Raw genomic sequence first — 23,178 nt, forward strand, 5'->3', positions numbered from 1 at the left:
ATGTTCATTCATCGTGGTACCAGGAACATAGGTGAAGTGAAACAGTCTCTTCTTCATGTACAATTTATTTTGACTGTTTTCTTCAAAAATTTATCCTCCAGTGCTTTCCATAATTTACTTGCAGAAGTTTCCTTTGTGTATGGATATTTCTGCTCTCTAGCAAGGTAGGATCGAATGGTACCGCAAGCAACACTGTTGAGAATCTTCCAATCTTCTTCTCCAATAACATCTGGTTTCTTTTCTTCAATGGCCAGATCTAGCCCTTGTTATAAAAGAACATCTAGAACCTCGCCTTGCCACATCCCAAAATGTCCGGACCCGTCAAAAATTTCTACCTCAAATTTCTCATTTGACACAATTCTTGTCATAAGCGAAGATGCCAATGATGACGTATTGTTGACACTTGATGTAGATTCTTCTTGTTTATTATCTCCCATATTTGACACAAATATTATTTAATAGCTGACGACACAAATCAAGATTATTTCCTTTCTGATGTAGAAGATCAGACTAAGCTGCAACTACAGAGCATACTCAGACAGAACCTTGACACAGTTACCAAGATAAATCTTTTCTGATGTGGAAGATCAGACTATGCTGCAACCATAGAGCATACTAAGACAGTACCTTGGCTCTGATACCAATTGTTGCGGAAGCCAAATGTATATAGTGTGAATAAGTCACAACTACTATACCAAAAATTATGACAGCCACCAAATAATAAATAAGACAATAAAACAACAATAAAAGGAACACCAGAATTTACGAGGTTTGGCTAATTTTGCCTACTCCTCAGACACAACCAATATTTTATTCCACTCCAAAAATACAAGTGAAATAATACTAAAGAGAGAAGATACAAATGCCTTAAACAGATGAGAAGGCAAATGAGAGGTGTATTTAAATCCTAAACATTAAGCCTTCTTTTATCGGGGGAAAATCCCCCCAACTTTTGTTTTCCCACCGATGCGGGACAAACATTTTGCCAATTTCAACAGTATGGACTTCCCGAGTTGGCACGCTTGGTATTTCGAAGCGAGTACTGTGAGTAGTAATCTTACCACAATTTGTGTTTTCATAACCTGCATGGTTTATATATGATTTTGAAAATAAACGTATTACCGATGCTTTAAAATTGCATGTGGGACAAGTCCTTTGCTCGATATGATGCCGAACAGTTTACTTGAGATGTTTACCGAATAATCTAAATGTTTTCACCGTTACTAAATATGTTTTACCGTTACTTGAGATGTTATAGTTACTTGAATTATTCTCACTATTACTAGGTATGTTTTACTGTTACTTGAGACATGATGACTGTTACCGAAATAAAATTACAAAATTTGATAAGGAATGATATGCCCTTTATTATTTTGAAAATGTTTTTGTACGAGTATTTACTATTTACAAGAAAGAGTATAAATGGGAGGAGACTTTGAAGGATCCCGAAGCTAACGGCGGGTTCGTTAGACCTGGTGTACCTTGTAGTTACAGATTATCGATTACAGTTATAGCCCTCGCTAGTGGGAAGATAGAACTAGCATACAGTTATAGTTTTCCCTCGAGTAGGGACCTACCGTTATATTTGACTCCTTTTACAAAGGGGTTCACACAGTGATACAGATTACATGATCCTTTCTTTGAAACCTCCCAGACATAAAGAATTGATATGATATAGTGCTTACTGAGTTTATTATTGAATTGTTAAATTGCATTCTGTTACAGGAAACACATGATGAAACTGATTATTCTTACCGTTTTGAAAGGGCATTTTATTTTTATGATAATTTCTGAATTTTATTATACAAGCATGTATTTATGACTTGTCCCCAATCAAAAAATGGTTGTGGTTAAGTGTTATTACCCACTGAGCTAGCGACTAGTATTCATTTATTAAATTGGACTAGTTACTAGTATTGCACTTTATTTCCGTATTTTTTTAGATGGGCTTAGTATTATCTTATTTATAAGGTTGGTAGTGTTGGTGAAAACTCGTTTGTTAGTTCATGAAGATTGGGGTTGATTTAGGTGAATATTTGTTGGTTGTTAATTATTTATGAGACAGGAAAACTTTTTGGATAGTCCTAAAATAGGAAAAACTATGTCCGATTTTCTATAAATTATCGATGAGGCTTGCTTGGGAGCACTTGCTCCTAAGCGCCGGTCATGATCCTAAATTGGGTCATGACAAAAAAGGCCACGTCCCTTCTCAGAGTAACTTAAATATCTCAACAGCTTTACATTCTCAACAGCTCAGAAAAACCAAACTGAAAACAAAAGAAAACGATATGTTAAAACACTTAGCCAATCAGTATTGAACATAACTGATTGATTAGCTGTACATGATTGATTCCTCTAGGCAAGTAATCAATAATCATTGCTAAACTTACTGCAAAGTGAAATAGAGATTGCATGTTTCGGACCATTCGTGCTCTTCCTTGTGATTCCATGAATTGACTGGAGTTTAAGAACAACAAGCAGAAGATTGAACAACTGCAACAAAGACAATGTATCAACGGCCAAATCCAACTAGTAGAAAAACAAAGGAGGAAATCCTCAAAGTAAACTACCAAGTTATTCTGCATCATATCTTTAACAGCTAATATGCATCGACTGAAACAAAAGAACTAATAAGAGATGGCTCTTTCTTGGTTATGCTGTCAAGTCTAACGAGTAAATTGAAAACTACTACCAGTACAAATATAAATATCGTGGTAACTAAAACATGACAGACTCGTTGTTTGTTATCTAACCTTGAAATCATTCCGAGTATCATATGTTTCCTTGCCTTTCCCCTAGTTCTGAGGTGCCACTCGAAGCTGAGTAATGGAAAGAATTTGAAAGGAACTTCACGATCTCCAAATCTATGAATATTAAAAGTTGATGTATTAACTACTGTCTAAAGATCCAAATACTAACAAAATCTCAGTATTTGCTATCAGATACAACCGCACCAACTTACCTTGAAAAAGCAAAAGAAGTTTAAAAAAATAAATAACAATATTTATCTGGAGAATCATTTAGCTTATGTTAATAAGAGGATAGAACTTTAGGTGGCATACCAGATGCATACTGAAGTGATGGAGAAGTGCAGCTCTCCTTGTGTCCCAGGGCAGATGATGGTACTGTTGCGGAAGCCAAATGTATATAATGTGAATAAGTCACAACTACTATATCAAAAATTATGATAGCCACCAAATAATAAATAAGACAATAAAGCAACAATAAAAGGAACACCAGAATTTACGAGGTTCGGCTAATTTTGCCTACTCCTCGGACACAACCAATATTTTATTCCACTCCAAAAATACAAGTGAAATAATACTAAAGAGAGAAGATACAAATGCCTTAAGAAGATAAGAAGGCAAATGAGAGGTGTGTTTAAATCCTAAACATTAGGCCTCCTTTTATAGGGAAAAAATCCCAACCAATTTGGTCTTCCACCGATGTGGGAGTTTTGGCATTCAACAAATCTCCACCTTGGCAAAATTCCACATCTTCAATTTTCTCTCAATAACAAATTTTGGTTATGTCTTCATCTTCAATCTTCAGTATTCAACAATGTTGATCAAATCCAAACAATGTTGAAACTTGATCGCAGTCACCACCTTTGTCAGCATATCAGCAGGATTCTCTGTAGTTATGATTTCTCGTACGAAATGATACCGAACATCAATGTGCTTCGTCCTTGCATGATAAACTTGGTTCTTCACTAATTGAATAGCACTTTGACTATCACAAAAAATTGTGATACTTTTTTGTTCAACACCAAGCTCTTTTAGCAACCCCTGAAGCCAAATTGCCTCTTTCACAGCCTCTGTAATAGACATGTACTCTGCCTCTGTTGTAGACAAAGCAACTGTTGACTGCAAAGTAGACTTCCAACTAACTGGTGCTTTTGCAAAAGTAAACACATAACCAGTAGTTGATCTTCGTTTGTCCAGATCACCGGCAAAATCTGAGTCACAATATCCAACTACAGACTGATTGCATTCTTGCTCAAAAACTAACCCAACATCTACAGTATTATGAATATACCGTAGAATCCACTTCACAGCTTGTCAATGCTCCTTTCTTGGATTATGCATATATCTGCTAATAACTCCAACAGCTTGTGAAATGTCAGGTCTCGTACAGACCATTGCATACATCATGCTATCAACAGCATTTGCGTATGGTACATTTGACATATACTCTCGTTCAGCTTCATCCTTTGGCGACATAGTAGTACTTAGCTTAAAATGGGGAGCAAGTGGAGTACTAACTGGCTTAGTCTTTTCATCTATGCCAAAACGTTGTAGTACTCTTTTCAAATATTCTTTCTGAGATAAACAGAGTTTCTTTGAACGCCTATCTCTTATTATCTCCATGCCAAGAATTTTCTTTGCCTCACCTAAATCCTTCATCTCGACCTCCTTCTTTAGTTGAATTTTCAACTTATCAATTTCTTCCAAATTCTTGAAAGCTATCAACATATCATCAACATATAGGAGAAGATATACAAAGGAACCATATTTAAGCTTGTGCAAATACACAAAATGATCGTATTTGCTTCTCTTGTACCCTTGCCGCAACATAAACTCGTCAAATCGCTTGTACCATTGTCTAGAAGATTGTTTCAATCCGTACAATAATTTTTCAAGTTTATACACCATATTTTCTTTTCCAGCAACTTTGAATCCTTATGGCTGAGTCATGTAGATTTCCTCCTCCAAGTTTCAATGTAAAAACGCAGTTTTTACATCTATCTGAACTAGTTCCAAATCTAATTGTGCTACCAAAGGCAACATAATTCTAATGGAGGAATGTTTTACAACTGGAGAAAACACTTCATTGTAATCAATTCCCTCCTTTTGAGCATATCCTTTGGCCACCAATCTTGCTTTGTAGCGAACATCTACTTGGTTAGGAAATCCTTCCTTCTTTGCAAATACCCATTTGCACCCAATTGCTTTCTTTCCCTTCGGGAGATTGGCCAATCTCCATATATGATTCTGATGAAGGGACTGTATTTCATCATTCATGGCAATCCTCCACTTATCTTCTTCTGAACTTTGGACTGCGTCTTTATAAGTGGTAGGAACATCATCAGCTACAATTGAGGTTGCACAAGCAACCGCCTCTATGAGACGAACAGGTTTCGTTATTGTCCTTTTTGGCCTGCTGGTTGCTATTGATTCAAGTTGTTGTTGAGGTTCCTTAGTTGGAATCTTCTTTACTGGCTCTCCTTCTAGAGGATAATCTTCATTTGTTTTCTCCTCTGCTTCTTGTGTAGGAAAAATAAATTTTTCCTCAAACTCCACCTGCTTAGAAGCATCTTCATTTTGTTTGGTATCTTCTTTTACCTTATTTACCATAGCAGATTCATCAAAGGTAACATCCCTGCTGAATATTACTTTCTTTGTCATAGGACACCATAAGCGATATCCTTCGACTCCAGAAGTAATTCCCATAAAAATAGCCTTCTTTGCCCTTGGATCCAATTTTGACTCTGTCACATGATAATATGCATTTGAGCCAAACACGTGCAAAGAGTTATAATCTACAACAGGCTTTCCATACCATTTTTCAAATGGTGTCTTGCCATTAATAGCAGCAGATGGTAAGCGATTAATGAGGTGGCATGCATATGTAATTGCCTCAGCCCAAAATTCTTTGCCCAAGCCAGCATAGGACAACATACACCGTACCTTCTCCAGCAAGGTCCGGTTCATACGTTCCGCCACTCCATTCTGTTGTGGTGTATGTCTGACAGTGAAGTGTCGGACGATGCCATCATTTTCACAGACCTTATTGAAATGATCATTTTTGTATATACCTCCATTGTCTGTGCGAATACACTTGATCTTCTTGCCTGTTTGATTCTCCACCATCGTCTTCCATTTGAGAAAAATTCCCAACACTTCATCTTTGCTCTTCATTGTATACACCCACACTCTTCGGGAAAAATCATCAACAAAGGTTACAAAATAGTGCTTCTCACCCAATGAAGGTGTTTTGGAAGGACCCCAAACATCAGAGTGTACATAATCCAAAATGCCTTTAGTATTATGGATCGATGTACCAAATTTAACCCTTGTCTGTTTCCCTTTGACAATGCTCACAAAACTCCAAGTTGCAAGCCTTTACTCCTTTTAACAATCCTTGATCTGATAGAGTTTTCAAGGATTTTCCTCTAGCATGTCCCAAGCGCATGTGCCATAGCTTGGTTGCTTCTGCCTCTTTGTCGTCACTAGATGTCACTGTCGCTGTCCCAATAACTGTACTGTCACGATAGTGGTACGTATTATTGTTCTTCCAATTAGCCTTTATTACCACTAATGCACCGGAGCATACTCTCATCACTCCATTTTCTGCAATGATTTTGAACCCTTTTGATTCGAGGGCTCCTACAGAGATGAGATTCTTCTTCAAATCCGGTACATATCGAACATTTGTTAATGTTCTGATCATTCCATCATAGTTCCTTAATCGTATTGAACCAATTCCATATGAGGTAAGAGGGCTGTTGTCCGCTGTGTGGATGACTCCATATTTTCCCTTTTGAAAATCCACGAACCAGTCCCTGTTGGAACACATATGATAGCTACAAGCCGAGTCCATCAACCATATGTCTGATGATGTTGATGACTCTGTTGTAACTAATGAGAAGTCTGAATCATCACAATCAGCTACATTTGAATCCATAATGGCCTTTCCATTGTTATGTTTGGCCTTATTCTTCAACTCCGGACAATCTTTCTTCTAGTGCCCCTTTTCTCGACAAAAGGCACATTCATCTTTGTTGGGTCTGGATCTTGACTTGGATCTTCCCTTCTTTGTCCTCGTTTGATTTTGAGGACGACCCCTCACAAATAGTGCTTCTCCTTCTCCGCCCTTCTGTTTTTCTCGCTTTCTTTGTTCATAGCTGTACAAAGCCGAACAAACTTCTCTGAGAGAAACTTCGTCATTTCCATGGAGTAGAGTAGTTTCAAGGTGCTCGTACTCATCAGGAAGTGACGCCAACAACATTAAGGCCAAGTCACCATCATCATAAGTTGTATCCATATTTTGCAAATCTGTGACCAACTTATTGAAACTGGTGATATGTTCATTCATCGTGGTACCAGGAACATAGGTGAAGTGAAACAGTCTCTTCTTCATGTACAATTTATTTTGACTGTTTTTCTTCAAAAATTTATCCTCCAGTGCTTTCCATAATTTACTTGCAGAAGTTTCCTTTGTGTATGGATATTTCTGCTCTCTAGCAAGGTAGGATCGAATGGTACCGCAAGCAACACTATTGAGAATCTTCCAATCTTCTTCTCCAATAACATCTGGTTTCTTTTCTTCAATGGCCAAATCTAGCCCTTGTTATAAAAGAACATCTAGAACCTCGCCTTGTCACATCCCAAAATGTCCGGACCCGTCAAATATTTCTACCGCAAATTTCGCATTTGACACAATTCTTGTCATAAGCGAAGATGCCAATGATGACGTATTGTTGACACTTGATGTAGATTCTTCTTGTTTATTGTCTCCCATATTTGACACAAATATTATTTAATAGCTGACGACACAAATCAAGATTATTTCCTTTCTGATGTAGAAGATCAGACTAAGCTGCAACCACAGAGCATACTCAGACAGAACCTTGACTCAGTTACCAAGATAAATCTTTTCTGATGTGGAAGATCAGACTATGCTGCAACCACAGAGCATACTTAGACAGTACCTTGGCTCTGATACCAATTGTTGCGGAAGCCAAATGTATATAGTGTGAATAAGTCACAACTACTATACCAAAAATTATGACAGCCACCAAATAATAAATAAGACAATAAAGCAACAATAAAAGGAACACCAGAATTTACGAGGTTCGGCTAATTTTGCCTACTCCTCGGACACAACCAATATTTTATTCCACTCCAAAAATACAAGTGAAATAATACTAAAGAGAGAAGATACAAATGTCTTAAGAAGATAAGAAGACAAATGAGATGTGTGTTTAAATCCTAAACATTAGGCCTCCTTTTATAGGGAAAAAATCCCAACCAATTTGGTCTTCCACCGATGTGGGAGTTTTGGCATTCAACATGTACAGAGACGGCGACCACTTTACAGCAATCCGACACGATATGAGTGTGGGCGAGGATGCACCAGATTTGGACAATTCACCAAGTGTGCATTGACTACAACAATTACACCAAGTGTTGTTTATGTTAACTTTGGAAGCGTTACTGTTATGACTCGTAACTAACTTATTGAATTTGCTTGGGGACTTGCAAACAGCCAGCAAACATTCTTATGGATTATAAGACCTGATATTGTTTCAGGTGATGCATCGATTCTTCCACCCGAATTCGTGAAAGAAACGAAGAACAGATGTGTGCTTGCTAGTTGGTGTTCACAAGAAGTACTTAGCGATCCGGCAATTGGAGGATTCTTGACTCATAGTGGATGGAATTCGACGCTAGAAAGTATAAGCAGTGCCTATGATATGCTGGCCATTTTCCGCTGAAGAACAAACAAATTGTTGGTTTTCCGTCACTAAATGGGATGTTGAAATGGAGATCGATAATGATGTGAAGAGGGATGAAGTGGAAAGCGTTGTAAGGGAATTGGCTGAAGCATCTGCTAAAGAACATTCAGGGTCATCTTATGTATCCATGACGTTGAGGGCGGCATTTCACATAACTAAGACTGAATCTTGACAACTCTCTGCCCAGCTTTTCAAGGTTTGGCTACCTTTACTGAGAAAGTGAGATTGCCTTTGTATTAGAACCTTTGCTTATTCTTTGTAGTACATCCAGCTACCAGGGAAAGGATATCGCATGCAAATTAACTAAAAAAATAGATTATTGAAATAAAAGGACAGAATTTCAGTCAGCATAACAGACCGTCAATCAATTTAAATTCTGAGGATTAAAATTTTTCACCGATCAAAGGGCTGATAAATCGCGTTACTGATGCCAGTCAAAACAACCATTCATGTTATACAGGAAGTGACGGGAGAGTATAAAAGGGGAATGAAGGGACTAAAATTTTTGCAACAGAAATAAATGATGCATAGCAGTCTAGAATATAAGAAAAGACAAGCAATTGATAAGCAAGCCAATGGAAGACAAGTATACTTAGGACTGCCACCACCTAGACTGAAGAGGACATGGACGGATATTTGAAACATTCTACGAAATTATATTTGCAGTTAAAATTTTGCTTGAACATTTATGTTGCCTACATCCACACCTATACTGAGATGGAGGAGAATATCTTTGGTGTACTCGGGGAGACCTTGAATCCACAAGATTTAACACTGCTCCACAAGATTTTACAAATAAAAAGAATTAACAAAACAAGCGTAGAGAAGTAACAAAAAATAAAAAGCTACTGAAAAAGAAAAGAATAACTTTTACTGTCGGATACTCACCATGTGTCCATGAAATTGAGAGGGACAAGATCCTCTGGCCAGCTTTTCCTTCCCATACAGAGCAACAAGATGTGGTCTAAAAAACTTGGGACGATTGAAAATCAGCAGAGAATGAAGAAGACATAGTCTTTTCCCATCATTTAGGCAAAACTGTAAATGCTCAACATAAGAATTAATACTTACACAGCTTTTTTTCTTTCTCAAACTGAGAAAAAGGCCTTTAATGTGAAACTTCAACTGCAGTCTGAAATCGATAGCAGGTAAGGCACCTAAGACCTACTGTTTGTAGCCGATGGAGCTCATCATGGTAAATATAATCCAAGCTCAGAAAGAGACGACAAAACTTCATTCCCTAAAATTGGGACATAAACAATTATCAAAAAGAACTCCAAGCTTAGGAGGACCAACTTTAATTTTTTTTTTTATTTTTTTTTTGCAATTGATTTCAGGAATCAGGACATTTGAATGTCGTAGGTGATGAAAAACTTTCAATTTAACGAGAACAAAAACTTACTGATCAATTTGACAGACTTCTAGCAAAATATTTCCCGTTCGGGCAGACAATGCTTTGTGATTTGTCATGATAGGTTGGAAGAAAACCTTAAAGTGGTGCAATCAAGTGAAATTTTTTAAGCTGAAGAACTTGGTAGAGAAAATGAACGTTAATGCAGCAAACTTTAGGCAGAGCAAATCAAGACTGAAATGTATAATACACAGAGCTAGTGTATCCACCGCCATAACAAAATGGACCTATTTAATCGAGCTAGATGATTTAATCGAGAATAGAAATGACTAGTTCTTTTAACTGATATATGAAACTGCCGTACAAAATTTTCTAAGAGTGATCAAAGAGAAGTAATACTGTCAAATTCCACACAAAAGAGTAGTACTTTTCTTCACTTACACTTTTCTGACATACCACATTCAAGGTAATTGTCCATTTGATAGAGAATGTCAGCATAACTTTCGATTTACCAATGGAGCTAAGAGCGGTAATAGCTTGCATATTGTTACCCAAATCCTGATAAAAATAATTGCTAAGCTGCTATTCAATAATCATATTGGGAAGCAAACTTTTCTATTTTTTATAGATAGGAGGCAAACTTTGTGCCGCGTATACCTTTGAATTCTGTTAGAGCTTCGCATTCAATAGTGGAGATGCGCATTACTCTAAACCATCTCCTCCTTGCTCGACTCACTGAAAAAGGGAAAGAATAAGAATACATGATTTTCTATTTAGATGAAAACTCATCAAGAATACATGAATTGCAACTGAGATATAGGTCTACTGGAAATGAAACTTCACACAGTAGGATGAATCATACTTCTTAATTAAGAGAAGAAGATCACATTGTTCATGGTCCGGTTTAACTGGAAAAGAGTACAAATATTTATTGATTCATTAGAGAGACTCCTAGCAAACTGGTTTTCATTCGTCAAACATTGCATTTGCGATCTGTTAAGATATGTTGGAAAGTAAACCTGGAAGTGGTGCAATCAAGTGAAAATCTTTAAGCAGAAGATTTTGTTTACAACAAATAAATCTTAACAGAGCGAAGTCTTAAAACCACTACCATCAAATTAATGCAGATTAATCCACAGTAGAGAAAGAATTACTCGAAGCAAATCAAGTTTCATAAAACGTGTAAAAAGTATAGCTTAGTGTCAATCTGAGCTATACACAAAACAATGACCAGTTTTGACAGTTAAGAGCAGTGGATTACTAAAGAGAAATAACTAGCCCTTTTCACTGACTGATTAAAGATAAGTAATGCTGACAAATTACACACAAAAAGAGAAGTATAATTCTTCACTGACATTCTGATAACAGATCACAGTTGAGGTCATTGCCTATTTAATAGAGAATTTCAGCACAATTTTCGTTTCATCAACTGAGTAAGGAGTTGTAATAGCTTACAAGAAGTTACCAAAATCCTGACAAAGAAAAAAAATTGCTAAGTTGAGTTCAGATGATAATACATAATAACCTTAATATTGGTTTCCACCTTTTGTGCTCGAGAGGAATTTGGTGGGACTTTCATTTTCTTGAATTTTTTTTTCTTTAATTTCTTGGATATTGTCCATGATAGCAATCATGAGGTTTTTAATTTATCCTTTCTTCTTGGGGCAGGAATTTTAAATAGTTTGTTACTCCTCTTGGCGCCTATGTAAGCCTTCTTGAATTTCCACTTTTACTGTGTGTGTTTGTGGTTTTTTTTTTCTTTCTCTCTCGCTCTTTTTCCCGTTACTGATTTTGGTTATTTGTGATAATTTCTTTAGTAATTTCTGATGATGGTATGGATTACCTTTCAGAGGGTTATTAGATAGAGATCAACAGAAGCTACTTGAAAAGATAAAAAGAAAAAGAATAACTTACATCTGTTAGAACACCTTCATTTTAATCATCACAGGTATTCCTCATCGATATATATGGTGGGAATTTGAGCAATATTTGGCCAGTAATCCCCCTTCTTAAATTCTAGGAGTGGTTTCAGCAATGGGCAGCCAGAAATATATAGTTCAGAGATGGAAGAGGGCATCCCTTTTACTGGAAGAGATTGGAGTTTAGGGCAATTCGTGATGACCAGCTTAGATAGGGAGGAGGGCGGGGCTAATTCTAGAATAGATTGGAGTTTAGGGCAATCCCAGATATTCAGCTTAGACAGGGATGAGGGCAGCGCTGATTCTGGAAGAGGTTGGAGATTATTGCAACGACAGATAGGCAGCAGAGAGAGGAAGGAAGGCTTTCTTTTTACTTGAAGAGATTGGAGATAACGACAATTCCAGATGGTCAGCTCAGAGAGGGAGGAGGGCAGCGCTGATATTGGAATAGATTGGAGTTTAGGGCAACGAGTGATCTCTAGACGTTGAAGCGAGGTGAGGTGTCGAAGACCTTCGGTTGGTAGTGAATGGAGCTCATCATGGTCAAATAATATAAGCCCAGAAAGAGATGAGGGAAGCCCTTCTTCCAACAGTGACTGAATTTGAGGTAATCTACAAGTATCTAGACGTTGAAGAGAGGTGAGGCTTTTGAGAAATTGGCTGCTTAATGTTTTCAGATTGGATACCCAAACACGTCGAATAGAGGAAGGCAACTCCCAATTTTCACCAGCAAGAATGTCTTCGTCACTGTCAAGATGGTAGATGTGTAACTCTGTGAGACAGGGGAGTCTCTGTAAACCCCACTCCTTTCGGCCATTCACCAGTTTCTTGCAATACTTGATCAGAAGGACTTCTAAATTGAAGGGCAATCCTCCTTCAGGAAAGGACTTTATTTCTGGACACTCCTGCAGTATCAGTTCCTTAAGAGATGGAAGAAGTTCCTGCATATGTTCTGGCAGCGACTTTAGCTACTCCTCTAATATGCAAAGTACACAATGATGTCGTTTGAGCCACCGAAAGTATTTCAAGATTCTCACATTTTTTAATTATGAGATCTTCAGTCCCGCTGGGAATCAAAAGCATGGTAAGGCTGTGGCAACTTCTTACACTCAAATAGCGTGCTTGTGGGACCAACTCAGGTGATATCTCATCTATAGAATCACATTTATTCAGTTCCAATCTTTCCAGAAACATATCACCATCTGATGACTCCAATTTCAATTTCCCACAATGCTTTATCTCTATTTTCTTCAAAGTATTTGGCAGACTACTAAAAGGCAAGGAGGTAAGAGACTGACAATTGTGAATATCTAATTCAACTATCTGTTTCATTCTCTGAAGTTGAGACAAAAACAGTTTAGCATGATCAAAAAGAACTCCAACCTTAGGAGAACCTTTAACTTCAAACTTTTTTAGACTTGAAAGTTCAATAGGTGTCTCCAGATTGAGTTCCGGACATTCAAAAATTGTTAATATTGTCAGAGAACAAAGATTTTCAGGCAACTTTCCAATCAACTTGGGGCAATTTTTAATTGAAAGATTCTGAAGTACATGAAACTCTTCTCCATTCCCTAGTACGTGCCACTGCTTCCACTCCAGCATCTCTGCAAACTCAAGTCGCTCAAGAGAGTTAAAAGGCTTTTTGGAGGACGAACTACCATAGAATTCGTCAGTCACCTCTGTTATTTGATGCATCCCTCTAATGGTAAGGAATTTCAGAGAAGGAAGTTGTCCTAATGCTGGTAAGGAATAACAGTCCTCGCAATTGCATAGAGACAATTCCACCAGCTTAGAAAATGAATAATCACCTAGCCAATTTGGAAAATTTGTCCCTCTATATCCGTTGATCTCAAGTTCTTTTTTGTTTGGATTTGTATGTAGCTCACCAAGTATGTCTCTTTCGTTCTGTGAACTGTTTGCAGTCCACTCCAATGATAACTTTTCAATATGTTCCACATCCGCCACACGAATGCTTTTCAACTTGCTCAGATGCAGCGGCATCTTCAAGCGAGAAGTACCGCTAATATCAAGGTGGCGCAAGTCTATCAACTTTTCCATCAGTTGCGGTAACTCCTCAAGGAATTCACAAGATGATAAGAGAAGTGTCTCTAAGTTAAAGAGTACACAAAAGGAATCTGGTAACTGCTTTATCTTTGTCCAAGAAAGGTCCAAAAATCTTAGGAGCTTTAATTCAATAAACAAGATATTCGGCAACTCCACAATAGCATAACGTGACAATGATAGTGCCCTTAAGGATGTTAGTCTTGGCAATATATTATGCAACACCCTCTTGCTTAGAGATTGATGATAGTTGTCGTTGATTGGAAGCAATGTCCTCAGCTGCTCCAATTTGTAGAGAGGTTTCAACTTTTCAAAGTCACCATAGCCAATTGAATAGGACACGTGTCGACTTCGTTTCAACATATGAGACTCTTGGTACTCTTCCAACCTAACACAAAGTTTTGAAGATGCAACTTGGGCCAAATCATTAACAAGGTCATGCATTAAGAATTCCTCTGCATTAATTTTAGAAGAATCTGGGACCCTTTCGAAAAGTGATCTTGATTGCAACTCGAGAAAGAATAGGTTGCCTAAATCTTCAAACGTTTCATTTTTTTGCAACCCCTGTACTAGACCATTAGCAATCCACAACTCAATGACTTGTTTTTTTCGAAATGGATAATCTTTCGGAAATATTGCACAATAGGAAAAGCATTGCTTCAAATGCACGGGAAGATCATTGTATCTCAACATTAATGCTGGTAATATGTCATTTTCTGGCAGCTCCCATACTTCACTTCTCAAAATGCGTCTCCACTCTTCAACCTCTGATTTGGACCGTAACAAACCAGCAAGTGTCTTTAGTGCTAAAGGTAAACCTTTGCACTTTTTGGCAATTTGTTTGCCTACCTCTTCAAGTTCCGGATGTTCCTTGGGATCCCTATTTTCAAATGCATGTCTTTTGAATAATGGCCAAGAGAATTCGATAGAAAGAATCTCCATGATAATTGGCCGACTAACCATCATCTCGGCAACACTCTCCTTCCGCGTCGTCACAATGATCTTACTTCCAATTTCTCCTTGTGCAAAAGGATTTCTCAATTCATCCAACTCGATATAGTTTTCATTCCAAATATCATCTAAAACAATAAGAAACTTTTTCCCTTTTATGCTTTCCTTCAATTTGATTTGAAGTTGATTAAGATTGTTATCGTCCTTCATGTCAAATGAGCCAATTTCTTGAAGTAAACCAAGCTTTCAAATCAAAATAGTCTTTTACCTTCTCGTCATTGTAAACAACTTTAGCAAGTGTTGTCTTACCAACCCCCGCCATTCCAACAATAGGAATTACACTATATGTTTTTCCATCGGCATCAACAGACAATAAACGGTCAACCAATGTCTGTATTTCAGTCTGCCTACCAAAGATATCAGATTCATCAACCAAAGATGTTGTAGGTACTCTAGTTTCTTGTTTACCGGAAAAAAGATAGTCCTTTAGGCCAAGCCTACCAATTTGCTTTTCCAACTCCTCCAATGTTTTAGTGGTGCCTTCCAACTTCTCCTTTATGTTAAGAAAAAATCCATCACTCAAGCACAAGTTGAGGTCACTTACCTGCTGGTTGCTTGCTTCTGCATTACTTTGATGCTGACCTTCCACCTTAACTCTCAGAACTTCATAATTGATTTCTTCTATTAAGTTTTCAGCACTGTCCATAGCATCCCGAAGTTCATTAAGCCACTGGTTGACGTATCGATTTGATGTCTGCTTATTCTCTGCATCACTTAGCACAGCATGAAGACCAAGCAAAGTCAGCCTCAGCTTCTTTAACAGTCCAACATCATGCTTGCCCCTTTGAAATATCTTCAGCAGCTCACCCTGAGGAGCAAGCCTATCAAAGAGAACATTCAAAGCTGAAGATAGAAATGCACCACCAACTGCTAAGCCAATCTCCATTTCTGAAAGCTCCGAAGCAAATCAAGAAAATCACAAAATGATCAAGAACTTGCAGAAGATTAATAATTCTATCTAAAAATACTCTTAGTTTTACCTGTTTAATGCTTAGAGTATATGCTAGCTTAGTCCGTTCTTTAGCAAAATTAACTTGTGCTTCTTAGAAGACCTTAGTTTTGCTGAACCTGCAAAGCAAAACAAGAAAATCATAAAATGATTAAGAACTTGGAGAGGATTAGTATTTCAATCTTAAAAATAGTCTTAGTTTTACCTGTTCAATGCTAAGAGTAATATGAACAAGAATGCTCAAAGTATATAATAGCTGGCGTGTGCTTCTTAAAAGATCTTATATCTCTCTTTCTTTCTTTTCAAAAAGCAAGACTTTTTAACAAACAAAAAGACAAAGACTTTATAATGGAATTAACTATTCATAGAATTATTGAGGCAAGAGGGGACATGATGTAAATTGCTGTGGAGTATGTGTTAGGTGTGATGATATCATGAAAAAGTAATACTGTATATTAATTTGTTACCTATAGAGGAGATTAGGAATGTGTGCAGATGTTTGTCCTAATAACGTATTTAATACTTGAGGCAAGAGAGGACAGCCTAATTGTTGTGGGGTATGTGTTAGGTGTGCATTTTGCTCATATCATGAAACTGTTTTAGAAATTTAAATGACCCTTAAATTATTGCTGAAATTCCTATGAGATACTCTACACTATACATTCTGGAAAATAATGTTCCTTTTCTTATCATTTTTCCAAGTTTAAATTTCTGTGAGGTTGTAAATAATTTTCTTTCAATATCCTCTTTCAGGTTGTAAACAATGGTAGGAAAATAATTAAGGTTGGCTTTAAATTTTAATAGTGTTGTTTCTGTCTCTAAAGAAATTATTGATCTGTTATATGTGGTAGCTAATTGTTATTAGTGACAGTTTCAGCATAACTTGACAAATCTAAATCTTGGAATTCTTTGATATCATGTTTTCGAAACTATTAGAGCTTGAGAATATAAGATGCATATTAGCGGTTCTAGTATGAGTTAAAATATATTAAGCTGAGGAATCGAATTATGAGTTTTTAAATCTTCCAACTTCTATATTTTGCGCCAAAACGTATCAAATTAATACGGAATAACATCAAATTTTGCACGCGAGTCATAAATGACATAATGGAGCTGTTTCATTTTTCGGAGTCGAAATCCGACCTTCGGTCGAGCTTTTCAAAAAAAACTTCTATTTTCCAACTTTCGCCAAGATGCGTCGAATTGTCCTAGGGAGTTCCCAATCCAAATCCGGACATACGCCTAAGTCCGAAATCACCATACAAAGCTAATGACATCATCAAAACTCCATTCCGAAGCCGTTTGCTCAAAAGTCAAACTCCGGTCAACTCTTTTAATTTAAGCTTCAAAAATGAGAATTGTTCTTTCAATTTAATCCTGAATCTTTCGAAAATCAAACTCTACCGCACACACAAGTCATAATAGAAAGGTCTCCATAGACTACGGCTGAACTTCTCCTAGTTTTTCTATGGTTCCTTTCTTTGTTTTTGTATCTTGTGAAGAAGGAGACCAAAATCTGATAATGGTGTTTGAGAGGAAACGGCCGGATTAGTAAGGTTTTTAGGTGTAGCCCTCTATTTAGGCATTAGGTACTATTATATAGGGGTAGGAATTAGGTTAGGGGTATGGGCCTAGGAATTATGGGCTTGAAAATTATGGGCTAGGTCCAAAATTAGGCCTAAAAGTTGGTTGCTTGAGCCCAAGTTTTATTCTTTCCCTGCGAACGAGATCAAAAATGCGATCTCATTTATTAATTAATCCTACTTAAGTAAAATAACTATTAAGACTAGCCGTTAAAATAAACTATTTTTTGGTATTTTTCAAGATTAAAAATGACTAAACATTAATGGAACAATTTTTGTAATTTTTATTTTTCTTGTAATAAAATAAAGTAAAAGGGTAAAAATTAGTTGAAATAGCTATATTAGGCCTAAATTAAATATTTACGTGGTAAAATATGAAAAATCTTGGGGAGGGTCAAAAATCACATGTCTACAGTGTGCACTTCAACAGATATAGAGAAACACCCTCCCATTCTTCTAGTTAGCACGCGAGTTCCTCAAGATACAAGCCAGAGTACCAATGAAGATCAAAATTGGAAAAGGAAACGGCCTAACCCAGTAGAGGTCGTAGAGGTTCAAAGTGTTGATAGTCCCTCAAGAACGCATACAGCCTGTAACAAAGAGATAAAATACAATCACCTCGCCTTTTCCTTTTTTTTTATGAGTAGCTCACTATAAATTACTTACTTTCTTTGCCCGTTCTTTATGCAGTTAAACGCCATTGGGCATCTAATGGTATCCCCATACGACAAGCCGCAAATGAGTGATGAATCTATTGGAGGGCCTACGTGTAAAGTGAAGTCATCTTCAAAGGCGTCATCTCTTCCTCATGACAAATCCCTAAAAATACAAACTCCAAACGAGATAACTCGCATTCCACCGATGACAAATAAGACGGTATCTATATTTGAAGGAAAAAGCATTTTTTTAATCGCAAAAAGGAATTCATCTTGGGACTTTGGGAGGATATTTGCAATAGGCTCTTCAAAACTTGTCCGGAATTGCTCTCATCTTATAGGGAGAAAATTATTGAGATTTTCGAGGATATGAAGAAGACGAATATTTTGGATCTTTCTCCATTAGAAGGTTTACTGAATTCTCTTTTTGAACTTGCCGCATCATATGACCAACAACGATCCAATATGGCTGATAAGACAAGTGAAGATGAGAAGCTAGAGCTGATTTCCAAAGCGTCTCGAATCGTTCAAACTTGAAGCAAGTGAGAAAGTCAAGAAAGTTTCCTCTAGTGAAAAGAAACTGAAGAGAGTTGTGAAGAAGTTGCAGACATTACAGCAAGAGAGGGAGAACCTCGAAGGTGTTATAGAAGCGACTCAAAAGGAGGTTGAAGAGAATCAGGCAAAAATTTCAACTGCCAAGACTGAGGTCTCTTCATATGACAACGTAAATTTGTTGGTTGTTGATGATTCGGCCAATTTGGAGAAAAAGAAGAAGAACTTGGAGACTAGCTGTCAAGAATTGATCAACTACAAGTTTTGTTTAGATTAGGCTATTAGCATTATCTCCCTTTTTTCTTTATATTAGGTTGGCCTAGTGGATATTTATTTCATCTTAAATAAGATTGCTTCTCTTTTGCTTTACATTGCCCGACATTTATCTTAGTTGCATAATTTTCCGCTTTACGCGCTTGTAATGAAAGATTCATATCTTATCTTGGGAGAGTCCAAATAATAAACCGTTTGATTTCTCGAAAATTAGAAGTCAATATCTAAAACATATCCAAAACTTAGAATCAAACACCTTCAGAATCATACCAGACAATATTTTGAAATCAACTTTCTATTGCACCATGCTATCAATTCCAGATTTGCGCAATCTCACCAAAAAATACATATCTTGGTGATGAAACGTCAAAATTATGTACCGTTTGATTTCTTGAAAAGTAGAATTCAAGATCTAGAACATATCCAAAATTATTAATCAAACAACTTCAAAATCGTCTCAGATAGTATTTTGAATTCAACTTTATATTGCACCATGCTATCAATTCCAGATATGTGCAATCTCACAAAAACAAATCATATCTTGGTGTAGGAATGTCGAAATTATAAACAGTTTGATTTATTAAAAACTAGACTTCAAGATCTAGAACATATCCAAAATTATCAATCAAACAACTTCAGAATCATCCCAGACAGTATTCTGAATTCAACTTTATATTGCACCACGCTATCAATTCCAGATTTGCACAGTCTTACCAAAAAATATATATCTTGGTCCAGAAACATCGAAATTATGAACCGTTTGATTTTGTGCAAAATAGACTTCAAGATATCTAACATATCCAAAATTCAAAAATTTAATATTTTAAGAATAGTTTCAGATAATATTCCAAAGTCAACATAAAATTCTGACACGCTGACGATTTCAGATTGCGCGACTTCACCAAAACTTTTGTATCTTGGTATGGAAGCCTCGAGATCAGAAGATGTCTTACTTTCCATAAATCGGAATTTAAGAGCTATATTCTCACAAATATGTTGGATTCAAGTCTCGCTGAATTTGAAACATAGTGCCAAACAATCTTTTCCTTATACTTTTGACGCATCTCTTCTCTTCCCCCTTTTTTTAAGGCATAGGGCGGACTTGGAGACCAACAAACTTGAAGGTTTGGAGAACCTGAAGATATAGAGAATCCCTGGACTTCAATGCAAATACTTGACATCTTCCTAAAATCGGCCCATTGAAAATATCAATTTACCATGGAGGGTTGCCCCCTTTAAATCAAATGAGATCAAAGTTCAACAGGAGGATGGCGTTTCAGCTTGATCTTATATTCATTCATACTTCATTTGAACAACAATCGGGGCAATATATATCTTTTGAACTTATGCGACTAAACTTAGAATGAAACTCTAAGCTGCCTACATACCTCGGTGAAGAGGATCAAGTCATACCGTAGTTCAGACTGGGTGATTTTTTTTATATGTCCTAACTTTTGCCTAGGCCGCCTCTTTCGAAGTTTTCAACCTAGCGGACTCTTTTTTTCTTGTAGGGCCGTACACAGTTTAGACTCATGCGGGCCAGGAGTGCAGCAACATGCAGTTTAGGCTCATGCGTCAAGGAGCGTTGTAACTTCAAGGATAATACTTCTTCAAAAACTTGTCATTGATAGGGTCGATTCTCATGCCATCTGCATCAACCAGCTTGTAATCCCCACTTGAGTAAGCTTTTTGTATAACATATGGCCCATCCCATTTTGAAGTGAACTTCCCTACAAGTTTGTGGGAAGTAATTATGGGTCTTCGTATGGCAAGGACTTGATCTCCTACTTGAAAGGATCTCGGACGAACTCTTTTATTGAAGGCGTGAGACAATCAAGCTTGATAACATTCAAGACTCTGTTGAGCTCCCAACCTCTTCTCATCAAGAGACTCTAACTCTGCTAATCGAAGTCGAGCATTTTCTTCATCAGTGATTCCTTCTTGAATAGCCAGTCGTAATGAAGGTATTTGACGCTCAAGTGGCAAGACGGCTTCGACTCCATAAACCAGTGAATAAGGAGTCGCTTGTGTTGGCGTGCGGTGAGTCATCCTATATGCCCATAGTGCTTCTTCCATACGGTCATTCCAATCTCATTTGGATTTGGAGACGGCTACTTTTTAGTAAGTTGCATAGAGTTTTGTTGAATGCCTCAGCAAGACCATTGGCGGCAACATTATACATCGAAGAGTTACGTTGCTTGAAGCCAAAGAGATCACAAATCTTGTTCATCAACCTATTATCGAATGGTTTTCCATTATCCGTTATTATATAGCGAGGAATGGCAAAGCGATAAATAATGTTTACTCGGATGAAATTTGCAATATTTTCCTTCTTTACTTCCTTGAGAGCAACAGCTTCAACCCATTTTGAGAAGTAGTCGGTTGCAGCCAGGATGTATAGGTGCCCACTAGAGGACTTTGGAAGTGGTCCAACAACATCCAATCCCCAAGCATCAAATGGCCAGGATGCCACAGTCGAGTGCAACACTTCAGGAGGTTGGTGAATAAAATTCGCATGGAATTGACAAGCCTTGCATCTTTGAGCATAGTCCAAGCAATCTTTTACCATCGTTGGCCAATGATATCCCATCCTTTTTATATGAAAGTGGAGCTTTTGTCCAGAGTGGTGTGACCCACATACCCTAGAATGCGCTTCTTGCAAAGCTTGGAGTGCTTCATCTTCCCCTAAGCATCGCAAGATTACCCCCTCGAATGATCTTTTGTATAGGGTATCTTTGTTGTAAAGGAAGCGAGGTGCACGACGATAGATTTCAGTTCTTCTCTGCGAATTTTCTGGAATTATCCCATAGCACAAGTAGTCGATAATGGGTTGTCTCCATTCTTCTCTCTCGACTTCAGAAACAGTAACAAGATGCTTGAGTTCATTTTCTTCACCTTCAGCATCACTTGGCAGTGGTACTACCCATTTTTAGCAGATAGTAACTTACGCTTGATCAGGCAGGGTTAAAGATGAAGCTAGGGCAGCTAAAGCATCCGCCTTCTTATTTTCTTTCCTTGGCACATGCTGAATAGTCACATCACCGAGCCACCCCATTAACGTTTTAGCGTAATCATGATATGGGCATAGTTTAGGCTTTTTGACCTCATAACTACCTAAAAGTTGATTGACCACTAATTGAGAGTCACCAAAGACTTGCAATTACAACCGCTTCATTTCGACAGCCATTTCGATCCCAAGTATTAGTGTTTGATACTCAACAACGTTGTTAGAGCAGAGTTGTATCAACATAAAAGAGTAGGGCAGAACTTCACCTTGAGAAGTGACAAATACCATACCAGCACGAGCTTCTCCGCGATGTGCAGCACCATCAAAGTACATCTTCCATGGAGGCTGAACTTCGATGACCATGGCGTCCTCATCAGTTAGTTCATCAATTAGCTCCCAATCATCAGGTATAGGGTGATCTTCCAAGAAGTCCGCTTACGCTTGTCCTTTTATAGCCTTTTGAGGGATGTACAAGATTTCAAATTGTTGAAACTGTAGGTACCACCTTGCTAGTCGATCACTAAGGACAGGTTTTGACATCACGAACTTGATGGGATTTGCCTTAGAAACAAGACGAACAACATGAGCTTGAAAGTAGTGCTTCAACTTTTGAATTGAGAGGACTAGCGCCAAACACAACTTTTCAATTGGCAAATAATTCAGCTCGTTCGGTGTCATCATCCTGCTCAAGTAGTAAAGAGAGTTTTCTTTCCCTTCACTATTTTCTTGGGTCAACAGTGCTCCAACAGACCTTTCTTGTGCCGCAATGTATAGTATCAATGGCTTTCCAGGTATATGGGCTGTTAAAACTGGAGGATTTATCAAGTAGGATTTAATTCTCTCGAAGACATTACTGCACGCTTGGTCCCATCTGAAAGGGTCACCTTTCTTCATAAGGAGACTGAATGGTTGACACCTCCCAGCTAGGTTCGAGATGAATCTCCTAAGGTACGCTAACTTTCCTTACAGACTTTTCAATTCATGGATATCCCAAGGCTCAGGCATTTTCAAAATGGCATCCACTTTGGCTTGATCAATTTTGATCCCTCGATGTCGGACAATAAAACCAAGGAACTTTCCAGAAGTAACTCCAAAGGCACATTTCAATGGATTCATCCTAAGTTGGAATCTCCGGAGCAATTCAAATACCATCCTCAAGTCCTTCAAGTGGTTGCCCTTCTCTCTTGATTTTACCACCAAGTCATCATCATAGCATTCAACATTCTTGTGGAGAAGATCGTCGAAAATATTCTGCATAGCCCTTTGGTAAGTATCACCAGTGTTCTTCAAGCCAA

General features: G+C 37.6%; 1 protein-coding gene and 1 pseudogene across 1 annotated transcript; both read right to left on the bottom strand.

The window, feature by feature from the left end:
* Nucleotides 1-2,090: 2,090 nt before the first annotated feature.
* Nucleotides 2,091-16,120, bottom strand: LOC107806509 (putative disease resistance RPP13-like protein 1; annotated as a pseudogene).
* On the bottom strand, nucleotides 15,917-22,246 carry LOC142176318 (uncharacterized). Its single transcript, XM_075243451.1, has 3 exons — nucleotides 22,150-22,246; nucleotides 21,518-21,795; nucleotides 15,917-15,931 (listed from the first exon to the last, which is right to left on the bottom strand). Exons 1-3 carry the CDS (start codon nucleotides 22,244-22,246, stop codon nucleotides 15,917-15,919), a joined length of 390 nt encoding a protein of 129 aa, XP_075099552.1.
* Between the last annotated feature and the right edge of the window lie 932 nt (nucleotides 22,247-23,178).

This window comes from Nicotiana tabacum, chromosome 22 (assembly GCF_000715075.1).
Source record: "Nicotiana tabacum cultivar K326 chromosome 22, ASM71507v2, whole genome shotgun sequence".
In the NCBI taxonomy this organism is placed as follows: domain Eukaryota; kingdom Viridiplantae; phylum Streptophyta; class Magnoliopsida; order Solanales; family Solanaceae; genus Nicotiana; species Nicotiana tabacum.

Bases quoted from the DNA above. Each gene is read 5' to 3' on its own strand.
- LOC142176318 (XM_075243451.1), bottom strand. From the start codon at position 22,246: ATGGTCATCGAAGTTCAGCCTCCATGGAAGATGTACTTTGATGGTGCT. The intron at 21,796-22,149 runs GTGAAGTTCTGC...AAAAATGGGTAG, and splicing joins GGTATTTGTCACTTCTCAAG to TACCACTGCCAAGTGATGCT.